The following is a 17,690-nucleotide window of genomic DNA, read 5'->3' as shown; positions in this document are numbered from 1 at the left end:
GTATAATACAAACATTCATAGCATGGGATGTAAATAACATTTTAAAAACAGTTACAAAAACAAAACCATTTTTACAAGGCTAGAATACTTACAGTCTAAATGACTGTGCCTGATCCCTTCCACGTCTTCAGCATGTATGAAGTGGTAACATCTCTTCCCTACAATATCTACAGGGGTCAGATCCATGTAATCACTAATCCTATAAAAGAAAAATAGAGCCTATGAATTGAGAAGGCAGAAAAATAGAGGAACAGCCAAACATCTTTTATCCTGATTCTAAACTATTTTACTTGTGTATCTCTCTGCAAAGCTATTCTTTGACACCAGCTTCACATTATTTTGTTATGTTGGCCCAGACTGGCACAGTCCAGTCTCATGTTCTTATCTGCTACACAGGGGATCTTGAGATCAGTTTCTAGGAAACCGAAATCTGTATAACATTTTCTACCAACCTAGCACACCTGTACAGCTGATCCAATTTATTAACACAGAACATTGGTAAGAATAAGATTCCAAATCATGCCAAGATTACCTTAATTTCCTTTTGTTTTTAAAAAACAGAATAAGGCAACTGGGTGCCCTCCAGATGTTTTGAGCTACAGCTCCCACCAATCCCATCCTGCATGGCCAATGATTAGGAATTATAGGGATTTTAGCCCAAAACATTTGGAGGCCAGTAGCCTGTTGAATCCAGCCCATGAAAGCAAATACAAAGACAGCCTTCAGTGGGTCTGCTCCTGATAATATAATTCTTTAAAATACAAAGCTCTTCATTAAACGAGCAAGATAATTCAAGGTTACATAATGAAATAAGAACATGCTATGCTTATGCTAAATGATTAGAGACACCTTTCATTTCAACAGATTGGTCTTCTATTGAGTATATTCATGAAAAAAAGTCCTCTTCAGCTGTTTCCTGGCACAAAGTCCAAACTGACATTTCAAGCGATATAATTTAAATGCCGAGACATCCAGATGCCTGAGGGTGTTATCTTTTTTAGTCTTATTCAGCTGGGAGCACTGCTTTCACTCCTGGTTCTTTCAACTGGGACTTTGTGGTTTACTCCGCACAGAAACTTTTAAATCCTTTCAGTAGCTCTTCCTGCTCTGTGCTCTGCTCAGCATCTCTATGTATGTGTGTTTCTGTTATTGATTGTCCAGATGTCAATGTCCTGAGGCATCAATGTTAAAAAAAATTCCCCCAAATTGAAAAACATATTGAGTGAATCAGGCTGATGTGCTCAACATAGGCTTTTCCTTCCCCTTTAGAAGATATAATTCATTTTTATGTTTTTAATAGAATGGTCTACCATTTGCAGAGAAGTTTCTTTGAGGGGAATAATAGCCATTAGGATTCCAAGGGAATATTTTGCAGGGTTGCTCCCAAATGGTAGATGGTTAATACTAGTGAAGAGATAGAGCTATCAAAGTACAAACAGGGTTCGCACATTTAGAGTGCAAAGATTACTGCCAGAAAACTACTCCCTGCAGTCAGTCTGAGAGACAGTAAAAACTAGGTGTGATAAAAATATTACAGCAAATTAGGGAACTACCTGCCAGCTTCTCAGTATCTGACAAAAATCACTTGCTGAAGTGATAGTTTTCTTTATGATTGTTTGTTCACATTATCTAGAAACAGGAGAGCTTCTTCCTCCAGACTGGAGAGAGAGAGAGCACCTGCTGAAGATGGAAGCTCTCCATCTTTGGGCTTAGATTACGGGTGCATCTACACTGTAGAAATAATGCAGTTTGACACCATTTTCATTAACATGGCTCCATCCAACAGAATCCTGGTATTTGTAGTTTTGTGAGACTCCATAACTTTTTGACAGAGGAGGCTAAAGACCTTGTAAAGCTTCCGACTTTTAAAAATGGACGCTGAAGCAGCTTAGATGATCCTGGCTGCATCTGGGACGGACTTCGGCACCGATTCGGAGGCAATTTGTATGTGATAGGAACCGGCTACCTCCCAAATTAGCACTGAATTTGGGAAAGGTAAGCCGCTTCTTTAACCCCATGCAATAGGGTCCTAAGTTGAGGTGTTGCAGGGTGAAAAGTATTAGAACTGAATGTGGAAGAGAAAACAATAACATGCTGTCTTCTTCCTGCATAGAGCTCCAAATGACAGACTACTATCTTTTTGCTTTGGGTCAGTAGAACATTTGGTCTGGGTCAGACTGGGGATGGGGCAGTTCTCTCCCTTTATGTTCTTTATGTATGTACAGGACAGGAAAATAAATTTCAGGTAGCTGGGCATGAAAGTATAGTCATTAGCTTTGCTGCTCATATTGGGTTGGTTAAAGGAGACACTGGGAATGGTAACAGTCTGTGGACATGTCACAGGCTGCAAGTTACTGCTAGGCTACTGTTAGTCTATAGGCTACTAGGACTAACAAAAGCCCCTCAAGAAGGCCATGTCTAGCTGACTATTCCCTTTTACTGCACAAAGTATTCACAAATAGTGGAACATCTGAATTCTTCTAGCTGGAATCTATTTAACAGTTTATTCCTCAACAACCTCTACCAAACAGTGGTATTTGTAACAACTTATTTCCTAGGATAAATGTGAATATATTTGTTGCTATTGTTCTTCCTGTGCAATTTTATTTTTAAATTAAAACTGAAAATACAGATAGAACACCCATTCTTCCAAACAAAGTAGAATATCACATAAAAGAACAGGGATATTTGTTAACATGAAAAAAAAATATCTCACAACTCAGAACACTTAGTACAAGAGTGGTGGAACTATGACCCTCCAGATGTTGATAACATACTAGCTAAGGCTGATGGGAGCTTATGTCCAAAAACATTTGGAGGATCAGGGATTTCCCTTCTCCCTCAGATAAGCTTGTGAGACAATCACAGTAAAAGTAAAACAGGCTAAGGAGAATCTCACTAATTGTTAAGAGAGTTTGGATGCACAGCCAGATAACTGTCAGAAGGCAATATATGCATCTGTATTTGCTTAGAGTGTGACCAGAAGCTATAATTTGTTTTTATAAACTGGGATTCATAGCTTACGTACTAAGGTTGTATACAATTATGGCATCTCAAATTTTGTGAATACAGCACAACTCCTGTATCTGTGGGACTAGTAACTGCAGTTTCACTTACCACATCTGGAAAAAAAGGTCTCTAGGCATCTGGAAGTCCTACAGAATAACTCTATGGTCAACTTTCATTTGAATATAGGGGTTTGCCATTATCCATGATTTTTGCTATCCTTAGTAAGCCTGAGAATGTATGCTTGGAGGATCCAGGGGTCGTTGTTGGGAGACTGTTATTGTTCTATTTATTTATTTTGAAAAGCTGTATTTATCTATTCAGGCATGTGATAAGAAAAGCCCTTTTATGGGCTGAAAACTAGTTAAAGAAAAGGAAGAAGAGAGTAGGAATAAATGGCCTGTTCTCACAATGGAAGCATGTGAATAGTGCAATTTTCTCTTCCCTAGGTAAGATTACCAGAGTTTTTGTACATTTGTCAATTATTTCCCCCCTGTTTTGGGAATTTTTAATGGCTTTTGCACAAATTATTCAGTGTACAATACAAACTTTTTTGTGTGCATAAAGTATTATTGTTCTATAAAAAGGCCCCCAGAAAAAAAAAAGCAAAGCTTGAAACTCATGGCCACTGATCTTCTCAGTGGAGTGTTTCAAAGTGCTGTGGTATCCTTAATTGTAGTGGATGAGAACATTTGCAAGTATTCTTTATATCCTTAGTGTAGTAGTTCTTCAATTATATGAGAGTAACTAAGCAAAGTGCTATACTTGCAGATATCTTTGGTTGTGGGTTTAAAACTATTCTGTTCTATATAATGTTGCCTCCTTTAAGTAATCTTGGAATAGAGGGGTGGGATTTGTAAGGTCTTCAAGTCCAAGGTGGCCGTTTCTCCCATTGGCCCTCTTAAACCACCCCAAATTTTCTTTTAGAACTGTAAAACCATCATCATCATCATCACCATCATCATCATCATCATCCATAATGATTTATTCATTTATATCCTGCTTTTTCCTCAGTACTGGACTCATAGCTGCTTATTTAATGTTTTGATTAAGGATAGCTTAAAATAGATATTTTGGACCATATCCCAGTATCATTTTACCAATAGTTGTGAATCAATATTCACTGCAAATAAACTTTGTAGTACCACAAACGTAACAAAGGGGTGGGCTGTTGTACCTGAACAAAATAGGATAACCTAATGCTAGATAAACTATGAGTGAATATTAAAGGAGCCCTGAATAACTCAGAGAGCCTTAGGGAGTATCCTTGGGAATCTGTCTATCCACAGTATCTCTCTCTCTGGTTTGGGGAAGGGTGGTTTCTGTTATGAATTTTCTCATGCACTCACTGATATATTCTCATGAATGTTGGTTTCCTATTGTAGGAACTGTTGATCTAGAAGTTGCCACAGCAGTTTTGCAGTCAGAAAAGCAACCTTTAAATTATATGTTTTTCTTTACTACTTCACTCTCTTGGCTGCCTTCAGCCAATCAGTCTCTAGCTCAGTAGCCCAAATTTCCAAATGGGTTCTCCCTCCCTGTAGGTCTGACTGAAAGAAAATATGGTTGTATAGCTGGAATCCCTATCTTAGTAAGAAATTGTTGTATAGCCTATCTTCCCTATCTTTGTAAGAAACCAATTCCTTATTCCAAAATGTATAGTGTAACGCTGGGAAAAAAGTCTAAATGTTGTACCTGTTTTCACAGTAAATGATATTGAGGTCCATGTTTACTCGCGTTACAAACATGTGACAGTCGATTCTGACTTCATTGATCGTAGGAGGGGGCAAAGCATGAGCAACCACTACTAGTCCCATGATTTGGCTGGGGACTGTCCGCCCATGGGATAGTGACACTCGCAGGCGTAACCTTCCTGTTATATGAATCACCTGGAAAATAACAAACAAGGAAAGGAAATCTCAGTAAATGCAAGAAGCAAATGTGAATACAATCCTTTTTAATGACAGCATTACTATTGTAAAGAGTGATTAACTGCCAGAATTATACTTAGCCAATGCTTATTAATATTGGCTGTCAACATGTCCTGAATGTCCTCATGCTAGGAAAGAAGAGAAGAAGAAGAACATAATATACAAATGCTTCACATTTATCAGATCCAAAATGCAGATGCCCCTAAGGTTAACTATCTCTTTATTTTTATTATTCTAAAAAGAGCATATCGGAACATGAGTGGTTGTAAGAAAGGTATTGCAAGTGATGTTGGAAGAACCGGATCACTAACTGTAAAATATTTGAAGATTACATTATAAAACATGTATCACAGCCCAGCCATTCTGAAATATTTCCAGAGCAATACTGAAATAAACTGCCAGCAGTTTATAACAGATAGAGAATATCTATCTTTTAAATACCTTTATGTACTGTTAATACACGAATCAGCAAAAGATCACTATAATGATGACTCAAGGAGAAGAGTAGTGGTCAAGGACTCACTGCTTGTGTTTATAAAGTCATTGACAGATTAGCAGTTGGTTTTGATCTAGTTGGTTATCTCTGACATTGAACCATTTATCCCATTTTACAGATGACTTCAAGGCAAGAAGTTGACTCAAAGCCAGTTAGTGAAACCATGGCAGAATCCTTTCTCTTGAACATCAGTGGCTGCAATCCTGCATAAGGTGTGTGGAACCTTTGGTCCATGTACTTCTATGCCTCTGCCATATCTGTCATAGCAGCCAATCCCTGTGGAGCCACTGCTGCTGATATTAAACAACAGCAGAGGAGAGGGTAGGAAGTGATTGGGTAGGGGGTACAGTGGTACTCTCTCCATTTCCCCACAGTTCACTACAAAGACAGATGACATTCCTCTGACTCTCTTGTGTGTAAACTGCAGAGGGATGGAGAGGCAGCCCTGGCTATCCAGACACTTTCCTCTCTCTGCCTCCTCACCTCACAACAGCAGCCCAAGGATTCACAGCAGCAGCACAATTCTGGTTAGTGACATCTTTCTAGAATGATTTCTAGATTGTGTGTGTGTGTGTGTGTCTTCAAGCTGCTTGTCAACTAATGCAACCCCATGAATTTCATAGAGTTTTCTTAGCCAAGGAATCCTCAAAGGTGGTTTTGGCAATTCCTCCCTCTGAGACATAGCCTACAGAATCTGGTATTCATTGGTGGTCTCCATCCAAGTACTGACCAGACCTGACCCTCCTTACCTTCCAAGATCAGACAGGATCTGGTTCCTTTAGGCTATTTAGCTGGTTCATATAAATGTTTTATTCTCTAAGAGTACACTGCATATATTTATCCACCTTTTTGATGCTCTCTAGTCTTAGCTGTTTGCATCTTTTGGGATGCAGCATTCATTTTGTTATTGCATATGACAATGAAGTTCACATTGTGTTGAATAACCAGTAGGAGCTTATGATGTTATAACACTGGGCTTGCAAAATATTCAACAAAATAACACTTGTAATCAGGGATAGTCAAAATGTGGCCTGCAATGTTTTTCCCCCCATCTACCCAGGTAAAAATGGGCTGTTTCACCCTCTTTCCTTCCAAGACCTGTTTTAGTCCCACAGGAAACTTTCTTTGAAGAAATTCACTTCTGCATTTTAGGAAAAGACTAAATCTGCTCAAAGTGGGGGTAAATTGGGCTAGTGAAGCCATCCTGAGGCATTGAGGGCACTCTTTGCCATTTTTAGTTATTTTTTTCTAGGAAAAAATGGTATAAGAAAAGTTGGGAACAGGGGATAAAAATGGGGAGAAGCAACCTTCCAGGGAGCAACACAATCCTCCTAGTTCTTGAAAACTGCATATGCTTTCCTTACATGAATGGAAAGCTCAGTGTAATTGCTACTGTCCTTGACTTACTGAGTTCTCTCTAAATAAGTAAAAAAATCTGTTGAGTTCCTTCTCTGACTTTAACTGCTGGATGCCAACATTTATTTAGCCACAATTTATATTAATTACCCAAGAGCATATATTCTCTAGGTGGCTTTTTAAAAAAAAATTAAAAGGATAAATACAATTAGAAAACCAAATAACTGCAGCATAAAAATATTTTTACCGTCAGCTGGAAATATAAAATCAATATGGGAGCACAAGCGTATAATAAATTAAGAAGAATGCCAAGTTGAAAAAGCAGATCTTAATTTAGCAATAAAAAGGCTATAATGAAGGTATAGGCAAGCCTCTTTGGGAAAACTATCTCACAGGTCTGATGCTACCAATATGAGGGACTTTTCACTGGTTGCCACCCACCTAACTTTACTTGGCAGGAGCACTACGGGCAGATTTGAGAAGATATACATTGATATATTTTGGAGAAAAAAAATTAAGCTTATTGCACGACACTTGCAGGAACAGAACAGAATGGAACAGGGGAGAACGGGAGTTACTGGACGGGAGAATGCCATTGATGCTACTGGGAGTCCCCACACCGTTCCCCAGCCGTTCCATGACAGCCGATTTTGAAGAATGGTTCAAAATCATCCTTCAAAATCGGCTGCCAGGAACTGCTGGAGAATGGCTTGGGAATTCCCAGCCACATCAGCAACATTCTCCCATACAGTAACACTCATTCCCCCCGGCTCTGTTCCCATTCCTGCAAGTGCCATGTGATAAGCTTAAATATTTCAGAAAACCTGTTCCCAAGCTAAAAAGAACTTTGGGTAATTAAATACTTGAACTCTGATTTGGGCCCAAAAATGGCCTAGAAGCCAGCATAGCTGACAAAGCATTGATATAATAACATCAAAGAGAGAGCCAGATGGGCTAGGACACTGGCATACTAGGGTTCAAAATCCCAGGTCAGCCATGGAAACTCACTAGGTGATCTTGGGGAAGTCACCCTCTCTCAGCCTCAGAGGATGACAATGGCAAACCCCTCTCCGAAGGAACATGCCAAGAAAACCACATGTTAGGTTTGCCTTAGGGTTGCATAAGACAGAAATGATTTGAAGGCACACAACGACAACAATATCATCAAAACCTGTTCAATAATCTTGGTGCCCTATTTTGTACCAACTACAATTTCTAGACAATTTTCAAAGTTTTACATACCAGCCATTTACAAGAAAATAAACAGGAGTTTTTCAGACTGTGGTTAACTGTAGCCAAAATATCATCACTGAAGTAAAGGTGCAGCTGCTATATCAGCTGGAAAGTATAAGGCATCTTTCAGAGAACAGAGACCACTTGAGCTAGTAAGGTGGAATAATGAACACCCCCAAGTTGTGGACCAGTTACATCAAGGAGAATGACACTCATTCCAGAACATATTTTCTGGGTGGTTCAGCTAGGCTGACAAACCATGTATCAACAGTACCTCCAGTGGATTGAGTCCGACCCTCAGTTTCTGTTGGCAACCCAAATGATTTACAGAGCAGTACTGGCATGAGGGTAAATCGCTTTGAAGCAACAGAAGAAAATAAGGCCATCGTAACTAATTTAGCTGTTCCCTGAGATTTGTTGAGAACAAGGGGAAATTATTTGGGAATAGAAGGGTTTGGTCTGCTAACTATAAAGTGTCAAGACCTATATGCATTTAGGCATGATAATGACATGCAATCATTTCACTTAGTTAAATAATAAGAATCATCCATATTTAAATACATCTTCTGTCCTTAGAGAACAACTTTGAATTGAGTGGAACTCACTGGTTTGTTTGTTATAAGAGGAGAGGATTAATCTTTGTAGTCAATTTTAAAGGGCCTTTGAAATGATATAGTAACCAGAGTCTGTGCCAACTAGAGGAGCAGGGTATATTTTTTTTTTAGGAGATTACCAGTTTGTCCACTGATAATTGTTACCAAAGCAGAACAAAAACCAAGAGAAGTTAGTCCCAGACAATCTGCACAGGTTTCTTATGTTTATTAGAAACTGGAAATCTCTTTTTTCCACTGGCAATTTCTTAACTGATCAGTTACCCAGGAAACCACATATCATTCCAGCTATGACAATCAGTTTGAAACTGTTATTGTTATGTATACTTTTCCTTAAAGGATAACTAACTCCCCCATTTAAAAATATCTAAGAATGCCCCATTTTTTTTAAAAAAACTCTAAGAACTGACTATCTGAATGCTTTGTCCATTTTACATGTACCTCTTCCACACATACATCTGAGGTAATGCTTAAATTTATACCGCACCTATTGATGACAATGTTTCTTATGAATATTTTAAAATTTTTCTACAGGCAAAGATGTGAGAACACAATTTTAAAAACTCATTTTTGTGAGACCTCATTAACTAATGAAGAAACAGCTAAAAGAAATAAGATTTAACTTCACAGGAGGGACATTAATAGTATACTTTGCTCCTTCCAGCTAGGCTTACTCACATCCTTATTTATCATTATCTGTCTTATTTTATCACACTTCAGCTTTCTGGGGGGAAATATTACAAATCTGTAAATGCTTGGAAATATACTGCTTTTAAATGGCTATCTAGAAATTACATGATAAATAATCCTGTAGTAAACACATGATGCAAAGCATTGTTTTATGAAGAGTTGCTATGTGTTTGATGTTGGCATTAACACCAAAGGGCAAAACTTTAAGATATGCCATATTTAAAGCCTACTTATCTCTTATATGTATGTTCCAAGCAGTGCTTGGAAGCGATTGCTTAATATCAAACAGATTTGATCCCGAATGAGTGCTTGTTTCTTCAGCACTGAACCTCCTCCTCTAGTTGATTCCAAAACAACAAAGTCGGTGCATAATGCAACACACAAGAATCCTACTAAACTCAATGGAACTGAATTATACAGAGAAATCATTCATCTCTATTGATTGCTGTCCCATTCATTGTATCTCTGGGCTGAACTCAACGTGGTGAAGGAGAGGCATTAGGAGAGATCGCCTAATGATTTCCCCCCTGATTAAATACAACAATACACTGAAACAGTCTTTTGTCTGTAACTAACAGTATATTTTGGTGGAAATGCCTTAGGTGGAGAAGAAGCACCTTTAGTGGCACACTTTGATGTAATATGCTTCCTTTCTCCAATATGTATTTGGAAAAGAGACTACAGATCTCCTTGAATACTGAGTCTGAACTGAGCCAAACTAAATCCTCTGAACTGAACAAAACTTAATCCATCATGTTCCACTATAACTGCAAACAGTTTGAAACAAAACCCAATTAATAGGTTCTGATCCTTAGGCTGTTCAGATCCACATTCAGTCTGGTAGCTGCATTTGCCATTGTCAGGTCATTTGTGTTGATATTTAAAATAAAACTCATTTCCATCACTAGTATTGTTTCTGTCACAATTTCAACCAAATTCTTTTTCATTGACCCTGCATGCCCCTTTCAAAACAGTATGTGTATCTGTATCAGATCTTACAGCACAGTGCTGAATATGAAACTGCAAAGAGGAATTGCAAATTTTTATGACAGTTAGAGACCCATGACCTATTTCCCAGACTGAGAATCAATCACTCAGCATTGTGCCTTCCCAGGTGGAACCAGCTGATGACGGAGTTATCAGAGTGAGTCTCCAGTGGGACTGTTTATTCTGGGAGAAAAGTGTGGGGTGGTATTTCTAGGCACACAGGAAACTGCCTTATACTGAGCCAAACTATTGGTCAACTAGCCCAGTAGTGTCAACATTCAAAGAGTTTCACCGTTGCTGTTTCTACCTTGAGATACCACCCATGTACAAACCAACCAGGCTTGACCCAGTTCAGCTCCCAAAATCAGGTGAGATTGGCTGTATTTAAGATGGTATTGTGTTATAAAATTGTGTTATAAAATGCACCATAGCATCTTATGTACCATACCTTAGTGGTACAACATGCTTTGCATGCAGAGGGTTCCAGGTTCAATCTCTGGCATCTTCTGTTAAAGAGTTCAGACAGCAACTAGTAGAGAAGCCTTCTAGCTGTGACCCTGGAGAATTACTGTCAGTCAGAGCAAACAACATTGGCTAGATGGGCAAACAATCTGTCCTGGTGTGAGGCAGCTGTATATATTACTACGCACTGCTGGCATTTCACCACTTTAGGGATTTTGCTGCTTCTGGGGACTGAAAAGCAATGCCAGACATACCCAGGATGCTGTTGTTTTATTGATCAAGATGCCATCCAGCTAAATCAAACCTGTATGTGGATGCATATGCATGTTAACACTACAGAATTTCATGACAGAACATCTGTGTAATGTCATGCAGAAGTAAAATATATATTACTATACATTTTTGTGCCGAAATACTTCATTCCCTAGTTAAAAAGAATTTTCAATTAACTCCACCTGATAGGAACATATTGAAGAAATCATAGTCTCTCTCTCTCTCTCTCTCTGATGCAAAAAATTAATGTGCAAGATGTTGAATATACATGTAAACACAGTTTAGGATGAGTGTGGGAATGCCAGTAAGCTGTGTTTCTTGGAGATATATATATATATATATATATATATATATATATGTATATATATCCCTACCATATGCTGTGTGTCTGTCATCTCTTAGTGACAAGCTTTTCATAACCTCCAATGTTTCATTAAATAAAGGAAGGGCACTTGTCTACTTGGGATGTTCCTTTTTGCACACCAAGGATCACTGCCCCCCAAGGTTATCTCCCCCCCCCACAACACACAAGGACACCCAATGAAAGCTCTTCTGTGCTTGCTGTTCATTTACCTGCTAATAGTGCCTGAACCCTTGTAGCATCTGACAGCCCTTCCCTCCAGCTTTTCCAAGGGCTGATGCTTTTGCCACAGAAGAGGATCAACCAGGCACACTTTCCTTGTCCCAGGGCTCCAGTAGCTGCTGAGAAGCCCTCACTCCAGCTTTCCAGCTGCCACTGCTCTGCCCACAGAAGGATCAAAAGAACAGCAAAACCTAATTCCATTGTGGTTGGACCAAGCTGCTGTTGCACTTAATTTTTCTCCTCCTCCCTCCCCATTCTTTTCTCTGCTGTGCTGTGTCTTATTTTGACTGTAAGCTGAAGGGCAGGGAGTGTCAAACTATTTGAACAGTGCTCTGGGAGAACTTGGTTTGTTTGTTTGTTTTTTGCTAAAGGGTGAGGCATAAATGCTTCAAATGCATAAATAATCTGTTTCACACTGATGTCTGAGAAAAGATGGACCATTAGTCTTCAAGGGGAGATGAAAAAGGAAGGGAAGCTATGCATTAGCTTCTTGTGTTTGTGGACATGCATTTTGAGAGCACCAGTGAGAAATCCTTGGCTCTCTAGTTAATAATAATAATAATAATAATAATAATAATAGAGTTTATCGATATCTTCCTGCCTCTCCCAATTGGATCGAGGCGGGATCACAACAGAGTTTAAAAAATACAATTAAAACATTACAATATTATTATCACACAAGTTAAAACCTCAGTTAAAAACATAAAATCAACAATCATGGGGTCAGATGCTCTCGTTCCATACAGAAACAGTCTGTAATTCATAGAAACTCAGGTGGGTATGCACGTCGAAAAAGCTCTGTCTTAACCGCCTTCCTGAAAGTTTCCAGGGATGTAGCAAGGCGGATCTCCTCCGGGAGTCCATTCCATAGTGTGGGGGCAGCTATACTAAATGCTTTTTGGGAAGTAGAAACATATTTAGGTGCTGATATCTCTAACAATTTCTTCCCATTTGTTCTAAGAGTGCGGGGCGGATTGTATAGGGAGATACATTCCTGTAAGTAACTCAGGCCCAAGCCATGTAGGGCTTTAAAGGTAATAACCAACACCTTGTATTGTGCCCGGAAGCTAATTGGAAGCCAGTGTAGATCTTTCAGAATAGGTGTTATGTGGTCAAATCTCGAGGAACTGGTGACCAACCTGGCTGCCACATTTTGCACTAATTGGAGCTTCTGGACTTGATACAAGGGTAGCCCCATGTAGAGCGCACTGCAGAAATCAAGACGAGAGATTACCAAAGCATGCACTACAGTTTCAAGGTCCTTTCAGTCGAAGTAGGGTTGCAGTTGACGTATCACCAAGCACTTCTGGCCGTTGCATCTACTTGAGATGACTAACATAGAGACGGATCCAGAAGTGCTCCCAAACTGCGAACTTCGTCCTTCAGGGGAAGTGTGACCCCGTCTAGGAGTGGTTGACAAATTTCCTTCCCCGGGCCTAAGGATCCTATGGCAAGTACCTCAGTTTTCTCTGGATTCAGCCTGAGTTTGTTTTTCCTCATCCAGCCCATTACTGACTCAAGGCAGGGATTCAGAGGGGAGATGTCATCCTTAGTCACTGTAACAGTCGGGGACATAGAGAAGCATATTTGGGTGTCATCAGCGTACTGATAACCCCACGCCCCATGTCTCCGGATGATCTCTTCCAGCAGTTTCATGTAATTGTTAAACAGCATGGGGGACAAGATGGCACCTTGGGGGATGCCAGATGTTAGCTCTTTTCTAGAAGAGCAACTGTCCCCCAGCCTCACCACCTGGAACCTGCCCGAGAGGTAGGATCTGAGCCAATGGAGTGCAGTGCCCCCTATACCCAACTCCCTCAGGCATTCCAGAATGATACCATGGTCGATGATATCGAAAGCTGCTGAGATGTCCAAGAGCACTAGTAGGGTCACACTTCCCCTGTCTGTGCCCAGACGGAGATCATTGATTAAGGCGACCATGGCTGTCTCCACTCCGTATCCCGCCCTAAAGCCGGTTTGAAATGGGTCCAGATAAACGGTTTTATCCAAGACAGCTTGGAGTTGGAAGGCCACTGCTCTCTCGATCACCTTGCCCAAGAATGGTAATAGGGAGACCGGTCTGTAGTTATTTCTCTCCAGGGGATCTAGGGAGGGGTTTTTTTAGAAGTGGTTTGACCACTGCCAATTTTAACTGAGATGGAAATTTGCCCTCCCTAGTTATGTTGGCATGCCACTTCCATCAGCTCTGTCCAGCATGGGTAAGGGATTATGAGGGCTGTAGTCCAAAACATATGGTGGGACAAAGCTTCCCACTTTTGTTTGAAGGACTTGTGCATGACTCCAAACTGGAAGAATTCTAGTATAGTTCTACTCAGTGTGGTGGACTCTGGACTGGGCTGGCCCCTGAGAATCTGAAATGAGGACAAGGAGTCTGTGATGGAGAAACTACCACATCAAAGTTCTACCAAGGCTTGGGCTATCCATTTTGGAAGACAGAGGGCAGGTGTTTTGTTTCCTTTCCCTTACAAATACAGTAACTCCAGGATTTGCATAGTATTTTCCCCATTTTGTAGAATGTTTAGGAGAAATGAGGTAGCTTCGTACTTCATATACCAAAGTCTCCAGTATACTCTTCCCCTTTTTCCCTACCACTGTCAGAGTTCTATCACTGTTCAGGCAATATGGAAAGAGGTGTCTGCCATTATACAGATCTCCAAATATAGCACTCTCGGCTTTTGGAGAGGGAAGTCCAAAATAAAATTTAAAAAAATAATAATCCTGGAATGCTTTTCTAAAGAAATAGGATTGTGTCCTCCCAGACTTTTAAAATAAAACTCCAGTATTTTCCACAAAGGTAAAATAAGGACAATGCTTTCCTATGGAAAAGCACCAAATATAGAGATAGTGTGAAGACATAGATGAAACTGCTGGGGAATGTGAGACAGGCCTTGTCTGCAATGACTAGCATACTCTTGGCACAGCCCAGAATATCCTGGCTCACAGTTGCCCCAACCTGGCTCCGTTACTTGGCCCTTTATCTCTGCACCATGATGGCAGGTTGACAAAGGCAACATTTGTTGTTGTGGTGGTGTGCTTTCAAGTCATTTCCACCTTAAGGTGAATCTATCATAGGGTTTTCTGAGGGCTGAGACTGTGTAACTTGCCCAAGGTCACCCAATGGGTTTTCATGGCTGAGTGGGGATTTGAACCCTGGTCTCAGTCACATCTGAATGCTCAAGCCATTACACCATGCTGGCACTCTAGACATGTCTACAAATTAGGCTGGCCAATACTGACATAGGAGTCAGGTAATTCCAGAAAGCTGGCTTCAGGAAGTCATTGGTAAAGTGCTCTCTGGTGGGTGCCCAGGTTTTGCCCCCCCACCAACATTTGTGGATGGCTATATGCTATCATTTCAAATGCCCCACAATTATCCCATTTAGTCTTCGAAGAAGGCCTGTAAGTTAGGCTTCCTGATTTGCCCAGCCATTAGAAATTACCCTGTCTGCCATGGAGAAAAAGTTGTACCAACATTCACAAATCCAAGTATTTTACAGAATGCCCATTTTGCTTTTGGCATCAAATTCTGTCTGATCTTGGAAGCTAAGCCAGGTTAGCCCTGGTTAGTATGCGGATGGGGGACCACCAACAAATACCAGGTAGTGTAGGTCATATTTCAAAAGAAAGAACTGGGAAAATGATCTCTGAATGTTCTTTGCCTAAGATAACCCTACGAAATTCATGGCATTGCCATAAGTCAACAGACGACTTTAAGACATACATATAAATGTTGGAGTAATGTTATTTATCCACACAGTAGAACATTTTCCACTGGTGTTTGTGGTAAACACAAGATGAATCTATACATTTAAGGACAGTTTGCAGGCCCAAATTCTCCTTTAACAAGTCCCGGTTCTCAGTTTACCTTTGAGGAATGGGAACCAGCAGTAAGATGTATCCATTTTGAAATGTGTATTTCCTTTCCTATTTCTTATAAATCAAATTTATAATAAGCAAAACAAAGCAAAGCAATCTCACTGCAAATAAACAAAGATACAAAATTTGTGTTACAGGAGTTGAACCCACATAGCAAAACCTGGATTTATGACAACCTAATGGGATAGGTATTGCCACAGAATCATAACTCATACCATTTTGTTTATTATATCACTCACTATATTTGAGACCAGAGCAATAATTTTTCTGCACCATCACAGCCACAAATCAAATCAGATTTCTTAAAATTCTTCTTTCAGTGTTTGCTGGTAGTCTTCTGTGCTGTTTGCTATTTTAAAATACCACAGAACACCTTTTGTATTTGACAATCCAAAGCACAAATCTGCTACCAATCATTTTATTTATTAGACTGTAAAACATGCCAATGACCAATTCCAGATCAGCAATTCTTTAAAAAGAGATCAAGCAACAGGCTACACCTGAAGTGAACAAATTACAATGTGAACCTAAAATGGATGTTTAAAAATTATTCTATTTTTTTCTTAAGTGTAGTTGGCAAAAAAACTGTTCTAGTGCAGACTTTTTTAAAAGCTCTTTGTGAGAACAACACATAAGGAGAAACACTTTAATATATACTCAGGTGGCCAAATACAAACTGACACTAGGAACTCACGTATAGCAACAAATAGGAAAAAAAAAATCTAAACCCCAAGTCTCTCAGTTTAATATAAGCTGATGCCTATATAACAAAAGGATCCACGGTTGCTAGTCATGGTTTAAAAAACTACACAGTTCTCTTCACAGTGAACATTTGATAGTAAAGTTATGAAGAAGAAATCAGAATGATCAATGTGAGAGAATTTCTCAATAATATTTTTGATATATAATACCGTACATAAATCAACTACAGTTGACTTTGGCAAAGCACTTACTGTACTCAGGACTACTCTGAGTGAACTTTACAAGATTTCTTGACAATTGTGTATCAGAGACTTTAAAAACAAGACAACAATGCATTAGACAAGACAGGCCTGAGTTCAATTTAGAACAGACTGATTTAAACTGGAAGAAGAATCCCTTGATATGAGAGCACAGGCCATTTGCCAAAAGATTCAAGATGAAGAGATTTGTGCTTGGATATCTGATTTCTGACATTTTAAAAAACTTTTCAAGCATGAATTTATAGGTCTAATGTCATGTGTGACAGTGACAACGTGGCATTGCCAAAATCTCTCAGAACCTTTTGTTCCTTTTTAATGTGTGTCACCCCTTTCAATTATGAAGATCAGCCTCACCCACCCAACTACTTCTCTCATATGGCAGCACAATGAGTATTTTTTTATTCCACCACTGCCACCAATTTGTGAAGGTGATGGCTGTTATCTCACTAATTCTTCACTTTAGGACTCAAACTTGGGACTCTCTTAAGTGTCTCTGGCACTATAACTCTCCTTAGATGCCAGCACTCTGGGTTTCAAATTCCTCTCAGCTTGGCACCAACTATTCTTGGGCAGCCACACATCCACTATCTAGCGCAGTGGTCCCCAAACTGTGCCCTTTAAGAGATTTTGGACTTCAGCTCCCAGAAGCCTCAGCCATTTTGGCCAATAGTCTGGGAGCTGAAGTCCAAAATCTCGTAAAGAGCACAGTTTGAGAACCACTGCTCTAATGTGTCCCAAACCTGAAAGACTTTTGCTCAAGGTTAGTAGCCTTTTTAGTATGTTTCTGAAATCACTTCAGACTACTGCTTATTGAAACAAAGTAATACATTTATTTACAAGTCAGGCTGAATACAGTTTCTCTCTTAATGGATGGTGTTCACAATGGATACGGTGTATAAATACTTTATTAGTTACATGATTTAACAGTTTCTTTAACTTGTCCTTGTAATTGTTTCCTTATAATTTTATATATGTTCTCTTATAGACTAAGGAGATTATCATACAGGGAATGTCCTAACCTTTTCCTGTCTTTGGTCCAGTCCACACTGCAGAAATAATCCAATTTGAGACCAATGCTAGGGAATCCTGGGAACTGTAGTTTCTTGTGGCACCAGAGCTCTCTGACAGAGAAGGCTAAATGTTTCACCAGATTACAGTTCCCAGAATTTTCTAGCGCTGAGCCAGGGCAGTTAAAAGTGGTCT

The 17,690-nt window shown here is 39.6% G+C and overlaps 1 protein-coding gene across 6 annotated transcripts in view; it reads right to left on the bottom strand.

The window, feature by feature from the left end:
* The window catches only part of NPAS3 (neuronal PAS domain protein 3), a 948,130-nt gene that overhangs the window by 23,723 nt on the left and 906,717 nt on the right, over nt 1-17,690 (bottom strand). For all 6 annotated transcript variants that reach the window (XM_089523551.1, XM_089523555.1, XM_089523557.1 and 3 more), the window contains 2 exons: nt 4,702-4,895; nt 93-199 (listed from right to left, as the gene is read on the bottom strand). In XM_089523551.1, coding sequence (XP_089379677.1) covers nt 93-199; nt 4,702-4,895 — 301 coding nt within the window. The remainder of the gene's footprint in view (nt 1-92; nt 200-4,701; nt 4,896-17,690) is intronic.

This window comes from Sceloporus occidentalis, unplaced genomic scaffold (genome assembly GCF_023333645.1).
Source record: "Sceloporus occidentalis isolate IW3139 unplaced genomic scaffold, rSceOcc1.0.p SCAF_4, whole genome shotgun sequence".
NCBI classification, from domain to species: Eukaryota; Metazoa; Chordata; class Lepidosauria; order Squamata; family Phrynosomatidae; genus Sceloporus; species Sceloporus occidentalis.
This window is presented reverse-complemented; position numbering and strand designations above follow the sequence as displayed.